Source organism: Dromaius novaehollandiae, chromosome 5 (assembly GCF_036370855.1).
Source record: "Dromaius novaehollandiae isolate bDroNov1 chromosome 5, bDroNov1.hap1, whole genome shotgun sequence".
NCBI lineage: Eukaryota > Metazoa > Chordata > Aves > Casuariiformes > Dromaiidae > Dromaius > Dromaius novaehollandiae.
Window position 1 is genome coordinate 63,091,784 of NC_088102.1, and position 22,705 is coordinate 63,114,488.

Below are 22,705 nucleotides of genomic sequence, written 5' to 3' on the forward strand. Positions count from 1 at the left end.
TGGTTAGTCTCACTTCTGTTGTCTTTAATACTCTAGAGTAACTAGCAATTGTTTGTTTTCTTGATAATAGCATTAAGCTAAAGAAAATGGTTCCAGTAAAGAAGACAGTGTTTTCCTTTGGTACTGAGATTAAAATGTCTGACTAGAAATTGGCTGGCTTTAAACACTGTCTATGTTGTGATACATTCATAACACTGAATAATAGATGCTTAATGTATTTGTGTGACTGACGCTTATTTGGTTCTGTGTGACACTAGAGACACCCTTTAGAAAGGGCACAACACTACTGGAAAGTTCTGACTGCAGCATTTCTTCTAGAATCTGCACACTGAGAGTCGTCTTTCGCTTCTGTACTGCCAGAGATCACAGGTCAGAGCAACTAATGCCTAAGATAGCCTCTGCTATGCGGACTGTGTTACCTGGCAGAACATTGCCATCTGTGAAACTTAAGTGAAGAGAGTAAAAAACTTGTAAAGAGCAGAAACCTTCTGTCTTCTGTTTTTTCTATGAGGTTTTAGAAAAATAGAAATATGTAACATTAAACCAATAGAACCTTTAAATAATGGTAAGATGGCATAGTGTTTCAAATGATTCCTACTATTCACCTTGTGGTTTGTCCGTGTTCTAAATATCTTGCCAAAAAAATAGGTAATGATTCACTGCTGACTCATTTCTGCAGATCAGCAGAATCCTTTGCACCTTGGATGAGATCAAAGTCTACCAATTTTACTTCTTTATAAAACAAAGACTAATGTTTGACTTAATACGTATGTGTTATACCAAAAATTCAAAAAAGGTAAGGTTGACATTACATACTGCATATGGGGAGCAGATTGCTTTCTGACTTCTATGTCAACCGTGCCAGTTAGACATGAAAATTTGCTCCTATATGTGGTCATTCAAATGGACCTAGTGTGCCGCTCTTTGTTTTATCATGACATTGATCCTACTGGTGTTGACTAATCTCTGCAGTATCGCACATCTATCTGATGTGTACGTTAACTCAGCTTCCTCTCTATTATATAAGTGAACTAAGAAGCAGTCTTACCTATTTTTGAGTGGGTTTGTAATCCTATTGTTCTATTCAGCATAAATAAGGCATTAGCAAAGTACTGTTTCTAGTTTCACATGTGACACCTCTGCTTAGTCTGTACAGTCTTTGGGACAAAAACAGTATGTCTTTATACAACGTAAAATACAATGGCACAGGATCTGAAGATGCCTTGAAGGAGCCTAAAAAGTAACTTTTGTGAAATTTAGGCACATAAAAGTGCAATTACACGAACTGCCAAATGTATGTAGGCACAAGAAAAGTCATAGACACCTATGTTTTTCCTAGAAAAATTAGGCTCATAAAGTTCTGCTATGGTGCTTGCTCATCAGCACTTTTATCTTAATTGAGCTTGTGTAAGATGAAGACAATCAAAGGGTATTTGGACTCCTCTTTAAAGTGGGGTGCATGTAGAGAAAGGAAACTTAATTTCCTTAAAGTATCTGGACTTCTCTAAGATGTTTTGTCCGTATTGATTCCATTATCTAACTTTCATTCCTTCTTGGCATGAAACCCTTATCTGGATTCCCTATATGAGTGAAGGACCTGAGCAGCAATTGAGCGTTCTCTGTTCTTTATCCCCTCATTTTAATGAGGGCTTAAGAGTGTCCATGGGACATAAAATGTGTATGCTGTTGTCTAAACGCTAACAGTGGGATTAATGTTGTTAAGTATCCTGAGAAATCAACTGTAATGTAAAAAGTTTCTTTGTTGTACGTAATCACTTTTCATCCTTTTGATGGGTCATAATTTATACAAATTATTAAAATTTCTTTTATGATTTTTATTACTAGCCTAGTCAAAGAAGTTAGTACTTGAAAACAGCAAAGGAATAAGTAGTAAGTTTATTCTGTTTTCTGGAATACTACTGTGGGCTGTTCTATATCACATGCAAAATTTTGGGCAAGCAGCCATCTGCTTTGCTGCGGTCATACCAAACTATTGGATTAGATTGCACATCCCTGATCTGCTCCATTATTTTAATGGATTTAATTTATTTGGAATGTTACCATTCAGAAGAATGTCACAAACGTAATGTCTCCGGAAGCCTGGCAGTCTTCCCAAAAAGTGACCACTTGGAGTGTGTGTTCTGCTTTATTATAATGCTGTCGACATCAAGGAAGTTGACATGCCTTCAGAAGTATCTGAGGGGATCTAGAAATGAAAGAAGCTGCTGATTGTCAAGCTGTATTGCATGAAGGACAGAATAAGGTGTAGTATTTCTAGAAAAAAAGTTTAATTTGATCTTGATAAGGATTTGAATTACGTGGCCCAGCTCCAAAACAAACAAACAAAAACAAAAACGCTCACACATCTAGCTGCTCTGAAAACACGTGTGAAACTCCCGACTTATACCGAGAATTTATCCTTCCAAGCTTTTAATAGTCCACTGCACTTAGCTGTTATCTTGTTTTCATCATTCCATCTCTTACCCAAAGACAAATTCTGATCTGACATCTTCACCATTATGATTTTTTCCTATTTCTCTCTAGTCCTTATATTTTCCTATTCAATGTGTTGTTGCAAAATTTACATCATCTTTTTCCACCACTTTTTCAGGTGGCTTGGCTGTCATACTGTTTTCTCTGGCCTTGCTACTTTTACCAGTGAACATGCTATGTTAATGACAACATAATCTGTCTCATCTATTCATTAGTACTTGTACAAATTTTTAGGCTCAATTTAGACTAATAGTATGCATATTAATAGCTTATTTTCATTATTTGCAAACTAGCAGAATCTGATTAGTTAGCAGGATAATGTATCAAATCAAGAAAAAGCCTGCCTGCTATGTAAGCTCAGACACCTTTAACACTTGAATAGCTTGTGGAAGTTTGGGGTTGAGGGAGAACAGTTCTTTATATAAACTGATAATTAAGACAGGAAAGATTACTGTGACCTAGTTTACTTCTCATACTGAAGGCAAGGCAAGTTAGAACTAGTGTACAAGAGAAATATCTGATAACTGGTTTTAAAATTTCTGTAACAATCATGGATAACTATCCTCACTGTTAGTTATATACCAGTTCCTAGTCTAAAGTAGTCCAAACCGTTCACCTGTTTCCTAGTTTAAAGATGCTTCATCTTGACTTCTATTTATAGTCTTGTCTACTAACTGCAGAGATCGCTTTTACTAACTTTCTGTTGTCTATATAGATAGCTGTAGGCTGTAAGCAAGATGCTTAATCGTGTTTGGTAAACGAACTACCCAGTACGGGGTACCACCCAGTGTGTCCTACAGTACAGTTCTGTGGTGTGTATTCTGGACAGATGCTTGAGCTTCCAGTTTACCCAAAAGCTGTTCAACAGTGCTAGTGTATCACCAAATCTGAAATAATAAATCATTCCGAAATGAAAGCGTATTGGTCCGGACATGGTCTGGCTCTGATATGATTCCATGCTATTTGGTCAGCTGACAGATCAGTAGAAGTACCTGGCAGCTACCCAGAATATGTAGCATAAACATATTCTTAGCCATTCTTATGGCTTTATCAGAATGCTACTAATTTTTTAAATGCTCCTTTAATTATAGACAACAGGATACAGTATTCAAGGAATGCTTGTGCCAGCACCAAATACAGACATAGCTTCTGTATCCTCACTCAACAGTGTGTCACTATGAGCTCTTTTGGCTGCACAGTTAAACCAAAGCTCATCTTTAACTAACCATCCACCATGAATCTCGAGCCCTTTTAAGAATTACGTCTTTTCTGTATTGATTTCCCTCATCCTGTGCCAATCTTCTGTTATTTGCTCATAAACATCTGAATTTACATTTGGACACATCCAAAAAGGCTACAGTCCAGAAGAGGAAAATCTTCGTTCTATTGATAATGGATCTGGCCAACAAGAAGTCTATCCATCTCACAGAGGGTGACTGCAAGTGTATGAAATGAATGTGATCAAGTGAATTCTTTCCAGGATTGCAATCTGTAACTTCTGCAACATTACTAGAAGACAGAATGATCTACTGGAGACTTGCCTGTACCATGATGGTGCCTAAGGAGGTATCACCAAAGCAGATACAGAAAGATCCACATTTAAGTGTTCTGCTTGAGTCTAGTCAGGAGCAAAGACCATTTGGAGAGACATACCAAATCCCACTGAATAGAGACTACACTAAACTTCTACAGTTTAAACTCAGTGCACATCAGATCATCCTGTGCAGTTCTGTAATACCAGTTATCCACACTACCTACATTGTGGATGCCGAAATATTCTCCTATTCAGAATACATCAAAGTTTCCTTTGCAAGAAAACTTGGTACAGGAAAAAGGGAGATGTGCAGATCTGTTCAGTAATTTAGCTCCAGGAGATACTCATGTCAGTAGGAAGAAAAAAGGCGAACTAGGCCCCAAGCGCTCATGTTTCAGGTAAGCCAGAGTGGTGGTTAAGGGTAGGCTGGGTTATTAAGCAAAGAAGCTCTATTAGTGTGCGCATTACACAGCAGGTACCATCAGCCTTCTCTTCCCTTGCTGTCTAGTCTGCATGGTTCTGCAACAGCCTGTAGGTCTCTAAAGCTAACACCAAAAGCCTGCCGTAGACACTACCAGGAGCTGATGTGACATCCTCTGGAAAGCTTTTGTTTCAGCAGTCCTTGTGGAACACGGTCTGCAAAGAAATGAGCTCACCTTAAGCATCTACGTAGAAAGTTTCCTAGCTTGCCCTTGGCATCGTGAGTAACTCTGGAGGTTTGGACTTGCCAGTAGTGCATTATTTAGTATGACATGCCTGTTTTCTCAGGATCCACAGAAATTACATGGGGGAGATATTTCTGTTCCTGTTCTTGGCAGCTATCCTCAGCAACAAAAATGATCTACCAGCTATTTGCCAGTGACCAGCAGGCTAAAGAAGGCACTGCCAGGGTGCTCCAGAGACATTTAAGCAAAGTCCTTCAGCTAGTGCCAGATCTTGGTCCTGCATGACCTGAATTATTTTGTGTCTACAGAAAATATATTCATTTTGTTCTCTTAAAAGATTTCTAGGGATCCTGGATACAGCATTTCTCTTTACCCATAATACGATGGGTAATACAATACCTGCACAGCAGAAGGAACTCTATTAGGCACTTTCTGGTTAAAAGGAAATTTGTCTTGAAGGTCCAGTTCATGTTTCCTGCAATGTTACTCAATCCATGGACTAAGGAGGTAACATCTTCCAGTCTGATTTTTAGCTCATAAGTCACTACTGACCTAAAAAAGGAGCAAATTTTGTATAGATTCTGTATAGAATTAAAAATTACCATAATTCTATATTTACTTTAAGAATGAAGTAAGAGTCTTTCTAAATTGCAATCCCAAATAGCACTTTGGCTGCTATAGATACAATGATTTTTAGCAGTGGCTCAGTTAGTACTTAGTTTGAAAAATTCTGTCAATTCAATCCAGAAATGTCATCCAAAAACCTGTAATTATTTTTCCAGATAAACCACTTATGCTTCAGAATGATTTCTAAATAGCTGCAAAAACTAGAAAATATCGGCTATTTGCTTTCAATCTGCTATATTCTTCTCTGTTTACATTTTTTTCTGTTTTAATTAACTTTTGTTTTCCAGATTATATGACTGAACCTCTGGACAGTTGTTAGGTCCCAGTTGAAACATCACTCACATCAGAGTTAAAATAGATGTTACATTATAATAAGCAGCTATAATACGCCCTCTGGTAGTACACTATAGCTGGCTGTGGTGACCTTTGAATGGGATCTAGAAGGGAATAAACTAATGGGATGGTGAGTTGTGTATGAACTCTCCAACTAACAATGTCTGTGACTGCCCTCAGAAAAGGCAACTAGTTATAACTCAAGGACAAATTAAAAGAATTGACTAAACAAAGAATATAAATTCAGCTCTTAATCCTAAAATTCATATTCCTGTGAGCAGACTGCAGAATCTACCCTGCATTTACAAACACTGAACAAGACAGAAATACCACAAGGAATATTACAATAATCTTACAGCAACAGAAAGAAGCTGAAGTAAACAAGCTGGAAAAAAAGAAAGATTGCCATGGAGCCATGGATTAACACAAGGGTTGAGAGCAGCACAGGCAAACTGAATACACACTTCTAGCTAAACTGACAGCAAAAAAGCTCTTTCCTGAATTCGGGTACATCAGCAGAGTTACAGAGAAGGTATGTGAAAGCTTTTTCTTTTTGGTTGTGACACACCTGTACCTGGAAACACTGCTTCCAGTTCTGAATTATCACCATGAATTCAAAGAGCTAACTATGCAAAAATGAGAAGTCTATAAATGCTGGGGGAGTGAAATTTAGGAAAATTGAGAAGCCATGAACCCAATACATGGCATTACTAGAAAAAATTGAGAGGTTACAAATTAATTTCAATTAAAGAAATCTTTCCATCAGTATCTGGATGTATTGTCTTAGTCCAAAACATTAGGACCTTTAAAGCCAGATTGGAAATACTCCTGCAAATGGGAACAACTACAACTACATTATTTAATGTCTTTTTCATCTTTAAATTCTATGACAAGAAAAAGCTATACTGATTGATTAATAAACCCATCTAGCTTTGCAGGGAAACATGTATGCGAATATAATGCTATATAAAACAGAGGGAAAAACAGAACAGTAATGAATTTAAACTGTGAGCTATGAAATACAGCAAATTAACAGTGGAATAAAAGTGACAGAAACAAAATCTATGGTCAGCAGAGTTGAAAGATAAGGAGTTCTTAAACCATACAAGCATTTTAAAAAAACAAACAAAAATACAATACAAACCCCTTTCAATGATACCAATCTATTCCTAAATGGAAATCACAGAAATTTTTAGAATGTAGTAACGCTGGCAAAAATGCTGAAAAGATGAACTATTCAATGCATACTTGTTCTCTAGTTGGGCAAAAATCCAACCAGTGAATTTTTATCACATAATGAATACTTTAATTGCAAAAGGATATTAAATAGCAGCCATTTATGCCAGATATTTCAGATATAGAACACTTTCACCAGGAAATTCTGAAAAGCTGGCTGGTTGATGAGGTCTCTAGGCTATTGATGTTATTACTAATAAATTCTGATATGATGGAGAAATTCCAGAGGACTGGAAAAAGCTACTATGTCAATATTTTAAATGGTTAAATTGGATCATTAGGGTAATTCTGTCAGTCATATCTGAGGAAAAATAATGAGGAAAACTGATGCAGAATGAAACTTGTATAATATAACTCAGGTTGATATAGGCTTACAGAAAAGACAGTTTGTCAAGTGTATTTCATTGCTTAATGAGACTGTAAGTTGCCATAAAATGGTAAAAGTTTGGATTGATATTCTAAGGCTTTTATAATGCATTTTGATTTAGAAACCAGAACGACATATAATCAATATAGTTCTCATTAGAAGAATTAAAGATTGGGAAGAGTTATATCTCAATATACATCAGCAAAATAGAATTATCACTAGTCAGGTGTATTTTGTGTGTAGCCCTACAAGAATAGGTTCTTGGATTTCTCTATTTTTTTGTCTTCTCCCCTTTAATTGAGATTTATTTCAAACATGTCTCTTGTTACCCAGGTGGCAAACCTAGGTACTTACAAAGTTCTGGCTGTGCAATCTAAGAATACAAGGTGGGATATGGGAAGAAGTGCACGCTGAAGGCACCCAATTTCTGTAGATTCCACAGTTTTTACATTAATATTCCACAAGCCCCCGACATCGGCTTATGCAGGTGTCCAGCAGAGTCGCACCCCTGATAGCACTGAGAACCTCAGCAGCTGTCTCACTCCTACGCCCCACTGTCTGCCCCACTCCTAGGAGTGGTTCTTTCGCAGCTTTTTACGGAGTGCCCAGGGCACAGCTTTCGGAGTTGCACCCTTCCTCTCCTTTTTGAGTCTTGTCTGTTCTCTACCGGAAGGCAGTCCTTCAGCAAGAGCAGCAGCCAGCATACCTTCTTCAGCGCAGCCAGAACCAGGGGGTTGAGATACTCTGTGGGACGCGCGAGTCTGACTGCCAGCAGACAGAAAGCAATTTAAATTGGACCTGCAGCATTGTTCCGTCATTAGGCATTTATATAAGTGGAATGGTGTCAGCTTCATTTGATCCTTCTCTTTTGCTGTTTCAAAACAAAGGAAATATTTCTGCTCAGTGTCAGCTGAAAATGTCAGGTCAGCAGAAAATGTCACATTCCTGGCTTCAGAAAAAGGTTCCAGGCCCGGAGTGGTTGGAGATTTTTTCTTTGCAGCTCCAAGCCTAAGCATAAGCTGTGTAAACAGCAAGGCCTGATATTTGTCCCTGTCCCTAAGTAACTGTTTGCTCAGCGTGGGTTTTGTTCTGAACCTTGTTCTGAGGTCCCACTTCTCCCCATACAGTAGGGACTTGCATACCATATTCAGAGTTTCTGGTGGAAATGAAAATGACCAAGTGGGAAAATGAAAAGATGAACCGGTAAGTTGAAGAAAATGAAAGAAAATGAAGACTTGCCCCATCTGGGAACATGGGGCAAGGTAGAGGAAGGATTAAAATGCTTGAATTGACAAATCATTTGTCAAGGCTGGAAAAGATATAGTTAGTAATTCTTAATTACATACATTTAAATAGGTATCTTTAAAACCTTTTTAGTTATGTATATTTAATGGATGTAAAGAACAACTTAGCTGGAATAATTTATGTGCGATTTTCACAGATGAGTCCAAGTATAAAAATTGAGCCACATTCTTCCTATTTATAAAAATATGCTTCCAAAGTAAAAATGGCTTGCTAAGTAATTAAATGTTTAAAACCAGAATCAGAAGTTAGATTGATGGAGTGAAGACATCAGCTTTAAACACAGGACATGTTTTACGTTTTTGGTTGAAGTGTGGTGGTTTTTGTGTGTGTGTGTGAAAACCAAGTAAATAGAAACCATAAGCTTATGCACAAATAGGCAGAATTTATCTGCAAGTCCTTAAGAGTTCTTGCTCTTCTGACAAGAAAACATGTAAAAATAGAAGGCAATGTGGATCCTCTGTGGCTACAACTTCGAGCATTTTATACCACCTCACAATCTAGACCCTCCTCTTCACCGTCTTTCAGCGCAGATGAGGTATGGCTGTGGTTGTAATGTCATACCTAATCTTGGTTTGAGATCTGGAATCAAACCATGAGGAAAACGCAGGTGAAATCGTTGAAGTAATGAAGTGAAAAACAGAAACATTTCCATTCGGGCTAGTTGTTCTCCAAGACAGTGTCGTCTTCCTGGATGGAAAAAAAGTTTTTGAAAAGATGGTTTTAAAATTATTTAATTACATTTTCACTCATATTATGAATGAAAATAGTCTTTTCTGTGTCCTAAGAGGAGCTCTTTGATGTTGGTATTCTGCAAGAAAGGATAGATGGCAATTTATGACAAGAAATGTGTGTTAGAAAGTTTGCAGTTTTCACTACATGAATGCTATTGAAGCTAATCCTGTCAAATGTATTTAGATAAGCCATTAGCCATTTTATCCTGTCTTGAAGTGCTACTCTAGAGAGAAAATGTTTTAAATGATACTGAATTTCAGCCTGCTGCCAATCACTATTACGTGACATAATAGTAAGTGGAAAGATATGAAACAGGTCTAGATAATGCCTTGAAATGTTAGTTCCCATTTCATGGATGACTAGTTGCAAGGGATAAAGGTGTTTGTGGAATAAACAGATTAATGGACAGCAAAACCTGGCACAGATAAGGTAAAAAGCAGCTTAATAAAATACACGTAATTCATCACATCTAACCTGGGCCATTTAAAATTTGTGCATCTAGTCTAAGGGAATTGTTTTGGCTCCTCTTAAAATTTTTGGAGAAAGAGTATCCCTGATAGGTAAACTAAGTCATCCTGTAGACAAGGCTATGTCTTTTCACTGATTGCAGAGGTAGCCCCAAACCTAATTTTTAGGTGGCTAAAAATACATGAAACAAATTCCCCTCCCTTATAGGCATCAAAAGACAGATCCATAAAGATGATTTAGGATGATCAGAATACTTCCTCAAGACAAGGCAATACTATATACTGACTCCCAAGCTAGTTCTGAATAATAGCTGCAATTTCTGGTGCTGATCTGAGTGCTGAAATTTGAAAGCTGGCTGTGTAAATCACCTGTATGTAATAACTGCAGCAGCAAAGGACTATGCACATTAATTGCAAAACAAACATCACTTATTTACCACAATAATCTGAAATGTATAAAACCCTCAGATAAAGAGATAGTATTATCTTTTTTATTACTTTATATAACAAAATGCTCATCTATATAAAAGATTAATATTAAGCTTTATATTGAATACAATTTTAAAATAGCTATTTCATCAGCACTGTGGATACTCTGTATCATGCTGTCCGTTCCTGATTTATTGCCATCACTTACATGTTTTACGTTTCTAGATTTCTGAAGAAGAATAATGGAATGAATCACTCTTACCTAGTGAAAAAGGAACTAATGCATCTTTCTTGACAAACTGCCCACTGCTGTCCAAAAACCTCTCAGGAAAAAACACTTCTGGGTTGCTCCAGTATTTTTCATCAAAATGAACAGAGTAGAGGTTTGTTATGACTGTAGTGCCTTCAGGAATGGAATAACCACGCACAACAGTATCTTTAGAAGTTGCATGAAAAATACCTAGTGGAACTATATTACAGAATCTTAGAACTTCATGCAGAACTGCCTCAGTGTACGGCATTTTGCATTTCTCTTCTAAAGTGGGCATTTTGTTTGGGCCGACGACTAAATCGATTTCTTTTTGAACTTGTCCTGTTAGGAAAAGGAAAAAAAACCCCTCTGTTTATTGTGTAATAGTTTAAACAAAAAATTAAAGGATATAAAATACATACTTTTACAAGAATACTGAAACATAAAATGTCTTATACAACAATATAGTACCTTATAAGCTCTTAAATTCAGATTCTGTTTTCCTCATCCTGCTACTAGGAATTCCTACTAGCATATACATCAGTAATCTTCATTTCAAAATAATTATTTTCAATATGATGCCTTAATATACTTTTCTTTGCTCAGTATATTTTTATTTCTGGAGCTCTTCAAAACTAAGAGAACAAGCATCAGACTGCAAAGACAAAGTACATCAAATACGTAAGTGGACACAGATAATTCTGAAATAAGTCACTTAAACTTTCCCTTGTTTAATTCTGTCATGATTCTTTAGAAATTTACAGTATAAAATCATTCATTCTTAAACTGAAATATCCATAACAATAAAATGAGAGTAAGAGGGACAGCAGTAGTTAGAGTCTAAATTTTAACTGTAAAGCAACAAATTAAATTTTTCTTCTTTAAGCTTTTTTTAAATAATTTCACAGGCTATTTAAATAATCTCATATAGATTCAAACCTCTTTCTTTTTTTCTGATACGCTTTCTTTGCTGAAACTGTTGAACTGCTGAAACAACCCCTATTTAATATAAAGTTGGATTTTTACAGTTCCTGTGGGTTCAGTAATGAAGAGTCGGGCAACGATGGAAAAATTATAGCAGAATCACCAGGTTCTTTAATCTGAAGTTAACATTGCACATCAGAATAAAGAGACAAGAAGCGGCTTAGTGAAAGTACATTTCGTAATCTACTCATGTATCAGTGTATATTGTAATACTTAGATGGAGAAAGTCTAAATAAGTAAAACATTGGTAATTTTTATTTTTTACTCAGACAAACTGATTTTGAATCCTGATTCAGGAACTTATGTTGGAAAATCTGAGATCAGAAGCTGATTTCAGGTGAGTGGATCTCTATGAAACTGGCCAATGTTTAAGAGATGCAAAACTACAAAGTTTTCTTGATCTCCATTGAAAAATATTATCTTGGTCAGATCTTAATGGAAAAAGAGTAAGAGTGTTCTTGTTTTAAGATCTGGATGTTGTTTGTGAGGCAGGACAGACTGATTTAGATCAGCAGGTCAAACTTTAAGTGAACTTTTTTGCATTTAAGCTTCTTATACTTAAAATATTCTTATATTCTGTAAAGAACAAATATACCCTTTTGACTGATTATGGCACTTAATGCACCTCCTTGTTAACAAAAATATGAAGCATGTATATATGCGTCCTAAAGTTTAAGTAATCAGATTCTAATTTTTTCATTTTATTATATTATTTTTTTCTTTTTGATAGCTTATTATATTGTGTTAAGCATATACAGGAATCAATGAAACTCAGAAGCATTAATTTTTTCTTAAATCCATTTGTTGTTAGCCATCTTAAATGTGCTGACTAGTTAAAAATAGCAAAAGCAGTTTTAAGCTTCCACAAAAAATTATCAGTTGTATTTAGTGAACTGAAGCTGGGTACTTCTCTTTCATGTCCTTCAAGATTTTTAGAACTAACATTTCAAATCCTGTCATTTAAAGTCCTGTCAGACCTTGCTTTTACTCCTGGGCCAGATGAAAAAAGTTTTCCAATTTTTTTTTTAATCTCTGATCAGTTTCCTTGTGTTAAATGAATTAATCATCTTAACTGGAAAAGATGAAATAAGAAAATATATGAGAAGTTGGGGCTGTCAGAAGATATTTGAGCAAACTTTGGTTCTGCTTGCTTAGCCAGATATTTTAACCAGTATTTGAACCAGTTTGGTGAACATGAGACTTAAAATAGTAATAGTGAAAAAAAAAAAAAAAACCCTAAAAAAGTTGGGCATCAATTTTTTTTGTTTAATCCAAATGATCTGTATTGTTTATAGCGTGTCAGGTCTTCACATATGTAATTAGCATTATATATTTTAATTTTCAATCTTTGTTTTTTAAAGCTGTATTTAACTAAAGTGTTATTACAAAATTTGACCTTTAATTTAAAAAAGAATAATTGTTTATTGCCCATCCATTTTAAATTAAAAATTTTTCTAACTGAGAAAATTAGAAAGCACAAAGTCATGCACTTATTACCCTAAGAAGAAAATGTAATCAGTCATATATAATATCTGGTTCCCATGCAGCACTTCAGATCTCAAGAGCTTTATAGCCATGGGTAGTGTTGTAATCCCCACTCTACAGATGATTAAATTGATGTTAGAGCAGTATTATTTGGTTAAAGTATAAACAGTAACTTTCCAAGTCTTAATGTCTGAGTCATTTCATCTGCTTTTTCTCCAAAAACTGAAAATTCTCAGTTGAACTAAGTACCGATAAGGTTTTGATAGGAAAAGCGAAGTGTGGGCAGTGAAACAAGAAGCATGACTGTTCGCCTCTGAATTCCAAATTCTTGCACAAAATGTCTGGGCTGGCATTCAAACATCCATATGGCTACCTCACTTCAGAATGACTCTAACACATGTTTTTATTTTTAAATGCCTTTTTGCGAAAGTATGAATATATCTCTGTAAGTCTATTGTGAATTGAGGCTCTTAAGGATAAAAAGAAATTGTACCCAAACACTTTGCCAAAACCTGATTTACATAATTTTTGCTGATGACTTAATGCATCTGCCAACCAATATTATGCATCGTACCACTAAACTTACATATTTTAGGATAAATTCTTTATTTTAAAAAATTGTTAAAACTTCATAAAAATTTATTCACAAAACAATATAGTAAAATATTATCTTTGTACTTAATATCTCCTTCATCTGCAGAAAAAATAAGCTTTTCACATATGCCCATAATATACTTAGAAAATGATCTGATGGAGTAATATATACAAACCTTTCTTTTTGGTTAGGACTATGGATAGCACTTCAAATTACTACTTTGAAAAAGCATTTTAAATTTGCAATAGGAAAGTGTATCAGTTCCTCAAAATGTCAAAAACCTTACCTTGAATGTTTGGATATAGAGCCATAAATAACACTGCCCATCTTAAAACATTTGTTGTGGTTTCTGTCCCAGCTATGATGAGTTCTCCAACAGAGAAAATTAAGTTTTCTGTTGAATATGTAGATTCTGGATCGTTTTCATTGCAATCCATCTCATCTAAATATGCATCTACAAAATGTCGAGGTGACTGAGGCTTCCTATTTTCAGAGACACGTTCAATAAGATCACGAAGAAAGTCATAGACTTCTGCTGCATTTTTAAACAGCTGCTGGTGTTTCCCAAATGGCAAGATACCAATCCAAGGAAAAGCATTATATAAAAATACAGAAGCACTAGCAGCTAATTCAACATTTTCACTAAAAATCTCAATCATGTGCTGAAATTCAGTATCTTCATATGTAAAACGTTCTCCGAAAATAATCAAGTTAGTAATATTTGAAACGGCATTTGTTATCAAGTGCTTGAGATCAAATGGTTTGCCTTTGTATGTATCAATGGCATCAAGAAAAAACATCGATTCTTCTGAAATTTTGTGTTCAAAGGACCTTTGACCATATCCAAAAATTCGAAAGGTATTTACGGCTAATTTGCGATGTTCTGTCCATCCTCTGCCATATTTACTGTTCAGTAAGCCTGAAAAAATATTTTGACACAGTATTTTATGCAACTCTTTATTTTTTCCCCCATAAGATGATAAAACTATTTAAAGTATCAGTCTACTCTAAAGGTAAATTATAAATTATAAATTACAAATGATAGCATGATGACTGGAAGAACCACTAAGTGACTGATTATATAAATGATCTCTCTGTCTCAAAGCTGAATTAGGTTTACCTATACTACTCCTGACATACATGTGCCTAACCTATCCTAGCAGGGTAACAGATTTTGTACCTTTGTGTAAAGACATATCAGATCAATTTGGACTCATTTCATATATATGAAAATTGGATTTAAGATGGAATGACTGCTAAGGATACTTCCACACAGCAGCGTGCAGCATGACTGCAACATCAGCAGGTACATCAAGAGTATTGTGTATCCGTAAAGAAATGAAAGCATTTTAGCAATGAAAACACAAGTCCTCCTAGGACACAAAGTGTATACTGTGGCTGTTATAGTGTGCTAAAGTCCATGTTTCCCTTTCTTCACTGTTCTTACTCGGCAATTACTCAAAGTAATACATCTGATAAACACAAGCTAAGAAATGAGATCTTTCTGTAATATAAAATGAGGTTTCCTATTAAACTTGAATTCAGAAAATTCAGATACTGAATGACTTCAAAGCAGTCTCTCAACATCTCAAGTAAAAAAAAAGTGCCAAGACCCATAAGGAACTGGCATAGCCACTTTTAAGTTAGTGCAGTTCCTGAATATACCTGGTAAGAATTAGTCTAGGTTAAAAGTAGTTAAATTAAGCAGTTTAAGAAAAGTAAATAAATGAATATTGAACGTACGAAGGAGAGCTCTGTTACAATATGCATGCCAAACCGGAGACAGGTGCAACTTTGGGATTTCGGGTGAAAGCTTTATAGCACAAAGTAAAACAGGTAGTGCAACAGAGATGTTGCAACACCAAGCATAAAAGAAAACAAAGAGCAAAAAATCACCACGGAGAGATACTGAGCTACTGAACTACAGAAATTCAGTTTGAGCTGCAAGCTCTGAAATTCCGCCAATTCCTGAAATTCCTCATCCAAAAGATTTTGGATGTTAAAGGCCCATCTACTACAGATGTTTTTAATAAGAAGGCTATAGAAAGCAAATCTGGCAACTCACGAGGACTAAATCTACTCAGAAGGCAAGACTAGATGCAAAAGAAAACGTTACTCGAAATTTACACTGAACAATTGGAAGAATTCTAGTAAGAGATAAGTGTAGCTATCTCAGAAGATGCTTTCACTGACCATAGCCAAAAGATAAACTAACAGATGCTTCAAAGTTAATTGATGACCAGGAACAAACAAAGTGGCCCATGAACTGTCACTAATTTGTGTGGGGGAAAATTTGGAGGCAAAGAATTACACATCTCTTGCTATGGACTACAATCCACATGAGACAATTCTTTCCACAACTGAAAAGAATCTTTAATATCTTCAAAGAAGCATCAAGTATTTTATGCAAGGACATAAGGAAGTAGAGAAAAATACCTAAAGCAAATGTTTTATGTGATCATAAACCCATCTATGGGGCAAAAAATAAATTTATGTTTAACACAGTAGCACTTACCTCCCATGTTTGTCAGCTTCTTAAACAAAGGAAGAGATGGTCTATCTGCAAAAATTTCACTTTGATGGACAAGGCATTCTTTTACTGCATCATAGCCATTCAGTACAATAGCAGATATACCTCCAAGATCAAGACTGAAAATCTTTGAGGGGAAAAAAAAACATAATAAAGATTGTAAAATGTTATCACAAGTAAATCTCAAGACCAAATAATGAAAACAAGCAACGAAAATATGGAACAACACTAAACATCAGTGCAAAATACAGACTTGAATAAATTTCAGTAAAGCATACAGATAACTAGAGGTTCCACCAGTAACCTAACTGTGGCATCGTAGAGTTTTTTGTGAGATAATTTGTCAAACCTGTCAAAAGACGCAGTAAATGAGCCCATGCTACATTCTGTGCTTTGCAATGCAACTACAGTGGCCAGCTCTCCGAAGTAAGGATTGGGGATGCTTTCGTACAGTCACTAAGAAAAAATGTGATTTGTTACCACAATGCACATATATCAGAAAAATATATTTTTCCCCTAACATTAATAGATATGCCATATAGTTTTTTTACGGAAGAACTAGAAATAAAATAATTGTCTACTTTTCTAATTTGCAGGGACTGTCTCCACAGGAGGAAGGAAAGTTTCACTGCCGTATCTGCTCCTCCTCCTCTCCTTAGGAAATGTAAATTCCAATGGCTGCATTTGGTTATGCGCAGCATGACTGAAGTCACATGTTCATATCATGAAGACTTCGAAAATGTCATGTAGTAATGGCAGACACAGAAGTGGTGTCAGTCATGAAAATAAGCTCCATCTAGTCCCTCTGATCCCTGAAACTGGACAGAATCATCAGACGACAGATGCGAGAGCCGTGGTGACAGCCAGCAAATGCTAGCATAGCCTCGCTAGTCCCACCTCCTGTTACCAGAAGTGGTCAGCGTTAGGTACTTTGGAGAAAGATGCAATGAATCCTGCAGAAGGCACATACAGGATAAACAAAATGAAAATCTTATCCTAAATTCTAAAAATTAAAAATTAGCCTAAACTCTGAAGACTGAAATTCTGTATCCCTTTCATACTTTTTAACATTGTAACACTGATATTTTAACCTATACAACCCTACAATTTTTCCTTGTTCTCAGAGCTGTTTACTTCCACTATATGAAGTAAAAAATGTTAGTCGTCTTATGCATTCTGTGAAAACTATTTCCTTTTATCAAGTTTTAGTTTTTTCTATTATTACCATTCTTCTATTCCTTTTTTATGTGACAAGAAGAAACTCCCGATGTATTTCTCCTGACCATTTGTGACTTTTGTACACTTTGATCTAGCTTTTTTATCTTTCTTCCTACATTATACAATACTATTTTTTTTTAATCTCTTTGTTGTCTTTTTCCAGAGACCTCAATATCCAGATTGGCCTTCTTCAAGTTGCTTGAAAATCCGCCGGCTCCTTTCTGACAGCAGATGGACAGAACTGCTCACAGCATTCCAAGCAAGTAGAAAAGCTTAATTTATTTGATTATATATTTTCCTTCCTATTTCCATACTATTCATCCTAATATTTTGCTAGAAACACTTTTTACTTTTTTCTATTGCATGCTGAATGGCTGGCTAGTGCCTGCGGGCTGACTGGCCAGCTGCTACCAAAAGTGTGTGCACATGTACACACTTACAAATGCTGAGAACTGCCTGCCTCTCTCCTGCTCGGGGAGCCAGTCTGGGTTCAGCTTTCATGAAACTTGAAAGGATTTAGCTGTTGCTTGAAGCTGACTGAGGAATTCAGAAGATATTTGGGGAAGGTTCACAGACAGCCTAATTGCTGAAGTCTTTTCTCTAACAGAGACCAAAAGTAACTGCAAGAAAAGAAACGTCTGATGTATGAGAAAATATGAAAGGGAAGAAACTGAAAAAATCCGTTCTCCTATAAAGGTAATGATTCTCTGTAGGTAAATATCCCAAGTATCCCAGTTACAGCACTTCAAAGCAAACTGTTCTCAGCGAAACGTTGCATCGCTCAAGCGCCTCCCGCTTGTCCGCCGCCTTTCTGGTGTGTGTTTTGTTGCCGCCGTGCGCGCCCCGGGTTGGGGCGGGCGGAGACGGGGCTCCCGCGCGGGGGCTGCGCGGGACAGCGGCCGCTTCGCCCCAGGCCCCGCGCCCGGCAGAGGGAGCCCGGCGCCACGGAGCCGACATCGCTCCCCGGCACCGCTCCCTCCCTGCCGGGGCGTTGGCGTCTCTCCCTCGGGCCTTTCTCGCCCTGGAGCCTCGGGGCGCTCCGCGGCCCCGCAGCCGCCCCGGCTTCCCGCAGCCGCCCCTGCGCCGCCCGGCCCGGCCCGCGGCCCCCCGGTACCTGCCCGTGGATCTGGCTCTGCCGCCGCATGTAGACGTGCGGCTGCTCCGCGCCCAGCGCGTGGATGTTGCCGATGAGCGGCAGCCCCGCGGGGCCGGGCGGGAAGCCGGGCGGCCGCCGCTGCTTCAGCAGCTGCCGCACCACCAGCGCCAGCGGCAGCAGCGCCAGCGGCAGCAGCAGCAGCAGCCCGGGGCCAGTGCTGCCGGGGCCGGTGCTGCTGCTGCCGCTGTCGCCGCCCGCCGCCGCCGCCGCCGGCCGCATGGCCCCGAGCCGCGGCCGCGCCGCTTCCTCCTGCCGCCGCGCCGCGCCGGCCCGCCGCGCTCATTGGGCGGCGGCCGCACGGCGCCCGCGCTCATTGGCCCCGGGCGGCCCCGCCCCGCCGCGGCGTGGGGGCGCGGCAGAGGGGTCCCGGCGCGCCGCGGCTCCCTCCCTCCCTCCCTCTCTCCCTCCGCCCCCGCCCGGCGGCGCGGCGCTGCCCCGGCGCCTCTGCCCCCTGCGTGGCCTCCGTGGGACCGAGCAGCGAGGACACGGCGCGCACGGTGCAGGCGCTGGGGCGTGCAGCGGGATGAGACCGGGAGAGAGGGCTCGAGCGGCTCTGGAGAGCCCGGGGGAAAGCAGCCCCGCTCTGCGACGCAACATCCTGCTAAGAGACCATAAAACATTCCTCTCCGCTGCCGCTCACACTGTTTTTGCTATTGCATTACCGCTATTTTACGAGGAGTTTTAGGCATCACAGAAGCATCCCTGCCCTATTAAAATCGCGTGTTTCCTGCCTGAGGTTTCTTTTTTGTTGAATTATTCTTAGCACCTTTACACAGAGCGATAAAAAGGTTGTTAGAATCTGAACACGTAACAAACTCGCTGATAAACTTCATTAATAACCCGACTGATTAAAACGCACTATGTATTTGATTATCTAACGACCGAATACTTAATTCTCAGCACGCTTCTGTGATGGGATATTCGGCTTTGAATGGGGCGATACCGAGCTGAGGCACACGGCACAGCAGCTGAGGAGGGCACCAGACGCTGCTCAGGAGGCAGGGGATGAAACCACAGGCAGCGAGGGCCGGCAGTCTGGGAGCGCAGAGGAGAGGTAGGAGCTGAGGCAGGAAGGGAGAACAGGGCGGGGAGCTGGGAAAGGACCAGGTACAGCTTTTGGGCTGGCGATCTGGCAGCAAGTCCGCTGCGAGGCTGCAGGGCAATCAAACTGGCTGTGCCCGCTCACGTTTGCCCAAGATGGGCAGGTTGAGGAGAAAAGATAAAACATCACGTATCTATCACAGCACAATACACCAGTAACTAACCTATAACAAAGGCAAGCGCAACAATACTGACCACTTTTCTCATGCAGAGTTGTTGGTGCCCAGTGCTGTCCCGCACTGAAGGCTGGCTGGGTGCTGGGCCGGGGTCCGTGCTGGTTTCCCTGGGTCAGGGCCGGTGGAGACTCCTGGCTGTCAGGTGAGCTTCGTGTGAGGAGTAGCGAGTTGTGCAGGCCTCAGCACCTTCTTTGTCCAAGCTGAAAAATGCCTGTAAAGCATATGTCAGTGTAGACATCCCGTACCAAAATCCCACCCAGTCTGTCAGGATGTGGAGAGGTGGCTCAAGCACTGCCAGGGGTATATTTCTCATCTTTTACTTCTTCTAAGTTACTTATTCATCCTTTCTTTCAATGTGACAGTGCCTGGTCTCTTGACTCTGACGTAACTAGACCATACCCACAGAAATGTCGGCATTTCAACGTCAGTGCCCTCAGATTTCTCACAAGAAGGCAAAAGCGTCTGGACAAACGAGATGTGCAGTGTGCTTGAGCAGTTGTGCTGTAGCATGCGAGCTCAAACGGACTGAACTGAACCTCATTATTTACACACATTTCAACAAAGAAGGGGGTCTCCCCTTTCACTTCACTCACTTCAGCTCAGCATATGCAGGTGAATAGAGGAACACAGACTGGCTGGTCAGAAAATACTTCCAAACAGCATGAGAAAGACTAATTCACAGCCTACAGACAATTAGACAGGATTAACTTGCATAATGATATTACTGTTGATTATAATGGGAGTAAGAACATTTATGTGACAGATACATTATGCAATTATATGGTGTATAATTATATGGTATTACTGTAGTGTCAGTTATAAGGATGTAAATCGCTTACATATATTAGTCTGTGTCTTTGGAGAAAACAAAAAGAGGCTGATACTTTTCTTCCTGCTCGATTCCCGTAGAGAAGATGATACTTGACTAGTTCTCAAAATGTCTGTGGAAACACAGGAAAAAGTGCTACGGCTTTTTACATTTTATCTTTAATATTCTGTTATTTAAGTGTGTAATATTTCATATGCACCCAAAGTTTTAATGATCATGCCTTCCACTGCACCTGTATAAGAAAAGAAAGGAAAGGAGATTGACAATTTTGGCAGTGAGCATTTTGAAGGGAAAACCACAAGCAAATTCAGCACAGGAAAGACCCAGAAGAGGAAAATAAGATACAGAAGAAAAATCTGAATGTTTGACTGAAAAGAAACGAATAGACTTTTATGGAGAGGAAAGCAGACAAGCTTTGACTATTATCTTTAAGCAGGAGAGAGAACAATCAAAACTGACCTTACAGCATGTGAGCTTTGGTGATGCAGAAGAGGTGGTGGTATTACTGCAACACAGGATGAGAAAATGAAGAGCACTACTGCAGAACAGTGAAGTCAGTTTTGGCTAAGCCAAACGTGAAAAGCCGGTCAATCAGCCAAGATTAAAGATCTGAGAACCTCTAAAGGACACATGATTAAACGGAGCGCAGAAAGGACTAGCGTGGATAAATGCAATTGAAAGTTGTCAGAAATGAGTGATACATAAATCCTCGTGAACAGCTGAAGCCACTTTTGAACACGGATTTAGGGCTGGAAGACTTAACCTCCATGCGCTGCCCAAGGGCAAGATTCCTTGCCACTCTCTGACTGTTCTTTTTTTCTTTCTTTGCGGGAGGGGGGGTGAAGCACTTTGTGCTGAATTGCTGCTTTTGGAAGGTTTTACTCATCTTAATCATTGATGATCAACTGAGCAAACTCATAGGATGAGTAATAGGTTTTCTTAACTATAAAAATGATGGCTAAATAAAGGAACCGATTAAAATGTATCTTTATTAAATTCTTCTAAAACAGTCTAGTCATCAAGATTCACAATTACTTTGCATTATAAATTCTGCAAGGAGAAGTTGGAGACAATCAAGTAACAGGAAATGACTGTGCTCCCAGGTCTTATCAAGAAAAGCAGAAAGCGATCCATTGACTGGAAGTGGCTACACAGCTCTAAGCAGCTTTGCACTTTGAGGGAATTTGAAGAAATACATTGATAGATGTGACTGTTCTTTTAGTAACAATATTAAGATCCTGATGGTGCCTCTGTTACAGTCTTGGGAAAAAAATAAAATAGTTTCCAATGTCCATTAAATAGCTCACCAACTGGTATTACAGCCACAATACTTATTACTGTCTAAACAGGCTTTTGCTTTCTTTAACACTGATTTTTTTTACTGCACTTCTAGAAAAAAGATAAACATTTATCAGGCTAAAGTTCTTGCCCTTCCTACAATGACTTCTCTATCCAGTTAAGTCACACCAGTATTTATAAAATATCATACAAAAAACCAACTTCTTTGTAGACTGGTATGTAAAGATTTTGCTCCTTCTCTTGGGTGCAGGGCAGGGGGGAGAGAGAGAGAGAGAGATCTGTATAGACGTGTAAAATACACATGCACTGAACACCCTGAAGAAATTCATTTCATAAGCCCCCTGAGAAGCTTAGAGTCATGTGCAGATTTATCTATTACAACTACATAGCTCTTTTTAACACACCTGTATCATCATAACAAATTATCAGCTTCTAGATTACATCTCCTTAGATAAGCCTATAATGATGACAGAGCTTTATAGATTTGCTAAAACAGAAAAACCTAGTTTTCCTTTGTGAGTTTGTTCTGTTGCTGAAAATAAACATTTCCTTAATCACAGTTCTACCATGCCTAAACATTTAACATTGTCAAACAAACTCAGAAAACTATGATGCTGACTTCAAGATTGTAATTTCAAAGATGCTTCTGCCATATTTTAGTTGCTGTTTGGTTTTTGAACTTTCAGGGTATACTTAGGTTAATTTAAAGCATACACTTAGGAATTTATCTTTTTAATTGATAGCCTCATAGGACTATTGGTTCCCAGAAACTGTGCTGTAAGTAGATCAGCAAATATTATGATAGTAGCCTTTGCCTTTATGTACTATTTATCAGCTCTGTAAGGAGAGAGAGCTTTCTCAGTCTTTCATGTAGCAAAGGGTGTAGGCTATACT

At 38.6% G+C, this 22,705-nt stretch overlaps 1 protein-coding gene and 1 long non-coding RNA gene across 7 annotated transcripts; one reads left to right on the forward strand and one right to left on the reverse strand.

The window, feature by feature from the left end:
* Positions 1-7,218: 7,218 nt before the first annotated feature.
* Positions 7,219-18,697, reverse strand: LOC112985674 (vitamin D 25-hydroxylase). 5 transcript variants are annotated; one of them, XM_064513064.1, is made up of 6 exons: positions 18,369-18,697; positions 16,018-16,159; positions 13,789-14,421; positions 10,451-10,780; positions 9,122-9,247; positions 7,219-8,126 (listed from the first exon to the last, which is right to left on the reverse strand). In XM_064513064.1, the coding sequence occupies exons 1-6, from the start codon at positions 18,687-18,689 to the stop codon at positions 7,825-7,827; spliced, it is 1,854 nt and encodes a 617-aa protein (XP_064369134.1). In that variant the 5' UTR covers positions 18,690-18,697; the 3' UTR covers positions 7,219-7,824. The 5 variants fall into 5 exon arrangements, with proteins under 5 accessions (XP_064369134.1, XP_025960269.2, XP_064369137.1 ...); XM_026104484.2 differs by having other exon boundaries at positions 18,365-18,688; XM_064513067.1 differs by lacking the exon at positions 18,369-18,697 and adding an exon at positions 17,691-17,861.
* On the forward strand, positions 10,947-21,497 carry LOC112985676 (uncharacterized). 2 transcript variants are annotated; one of them, XR_010389505.1, is made up of 7 exons: positions 10,947-11,119; positions 11,692-11,759; positions 16,629-17,509; positions 17,858-17,946; positions 19,307-19,460; positions 19,719-19,825; positions 20,046-21,497. It is a non-coding gene; the product is annotated as an uncharacterized LOC112985676 (long non-coding RNA). The 2 variants fall into 2 exon arrangements; XR_010389504.1 differs by having other exon boundaries at positions 17,414-17,509.
* The last annotated feature ends 1,208 nt before the right edge of the window (positions 21,498-22,705 follow it).

Bases quoted from the DNA above. Each gene is read 5' to 3' on its own strand.
- LOC112985674 (XM_064513064.1), bottom strand. From the start codon at position 18,689: ATGAGCGCGGCGGGCCGGCGCGGCGCGGCGGCAGGAGGAAGCGGCGCG. The intron at 16,160-18,368 runs GCAGGTACCGGG...TTCCCCTCAAAG, and splicing joins CGGCAGAGCCAGATCCACGG to ATTTTCAGTCTTGATCTTGG. The intron at 10,781-13,788 runs GTAAGGTTTTTG...TTTTCCTAACAG, and splicing joins TCTATATCCAAACATTCAAG to GACAAGTTCAAAAAGAAATC.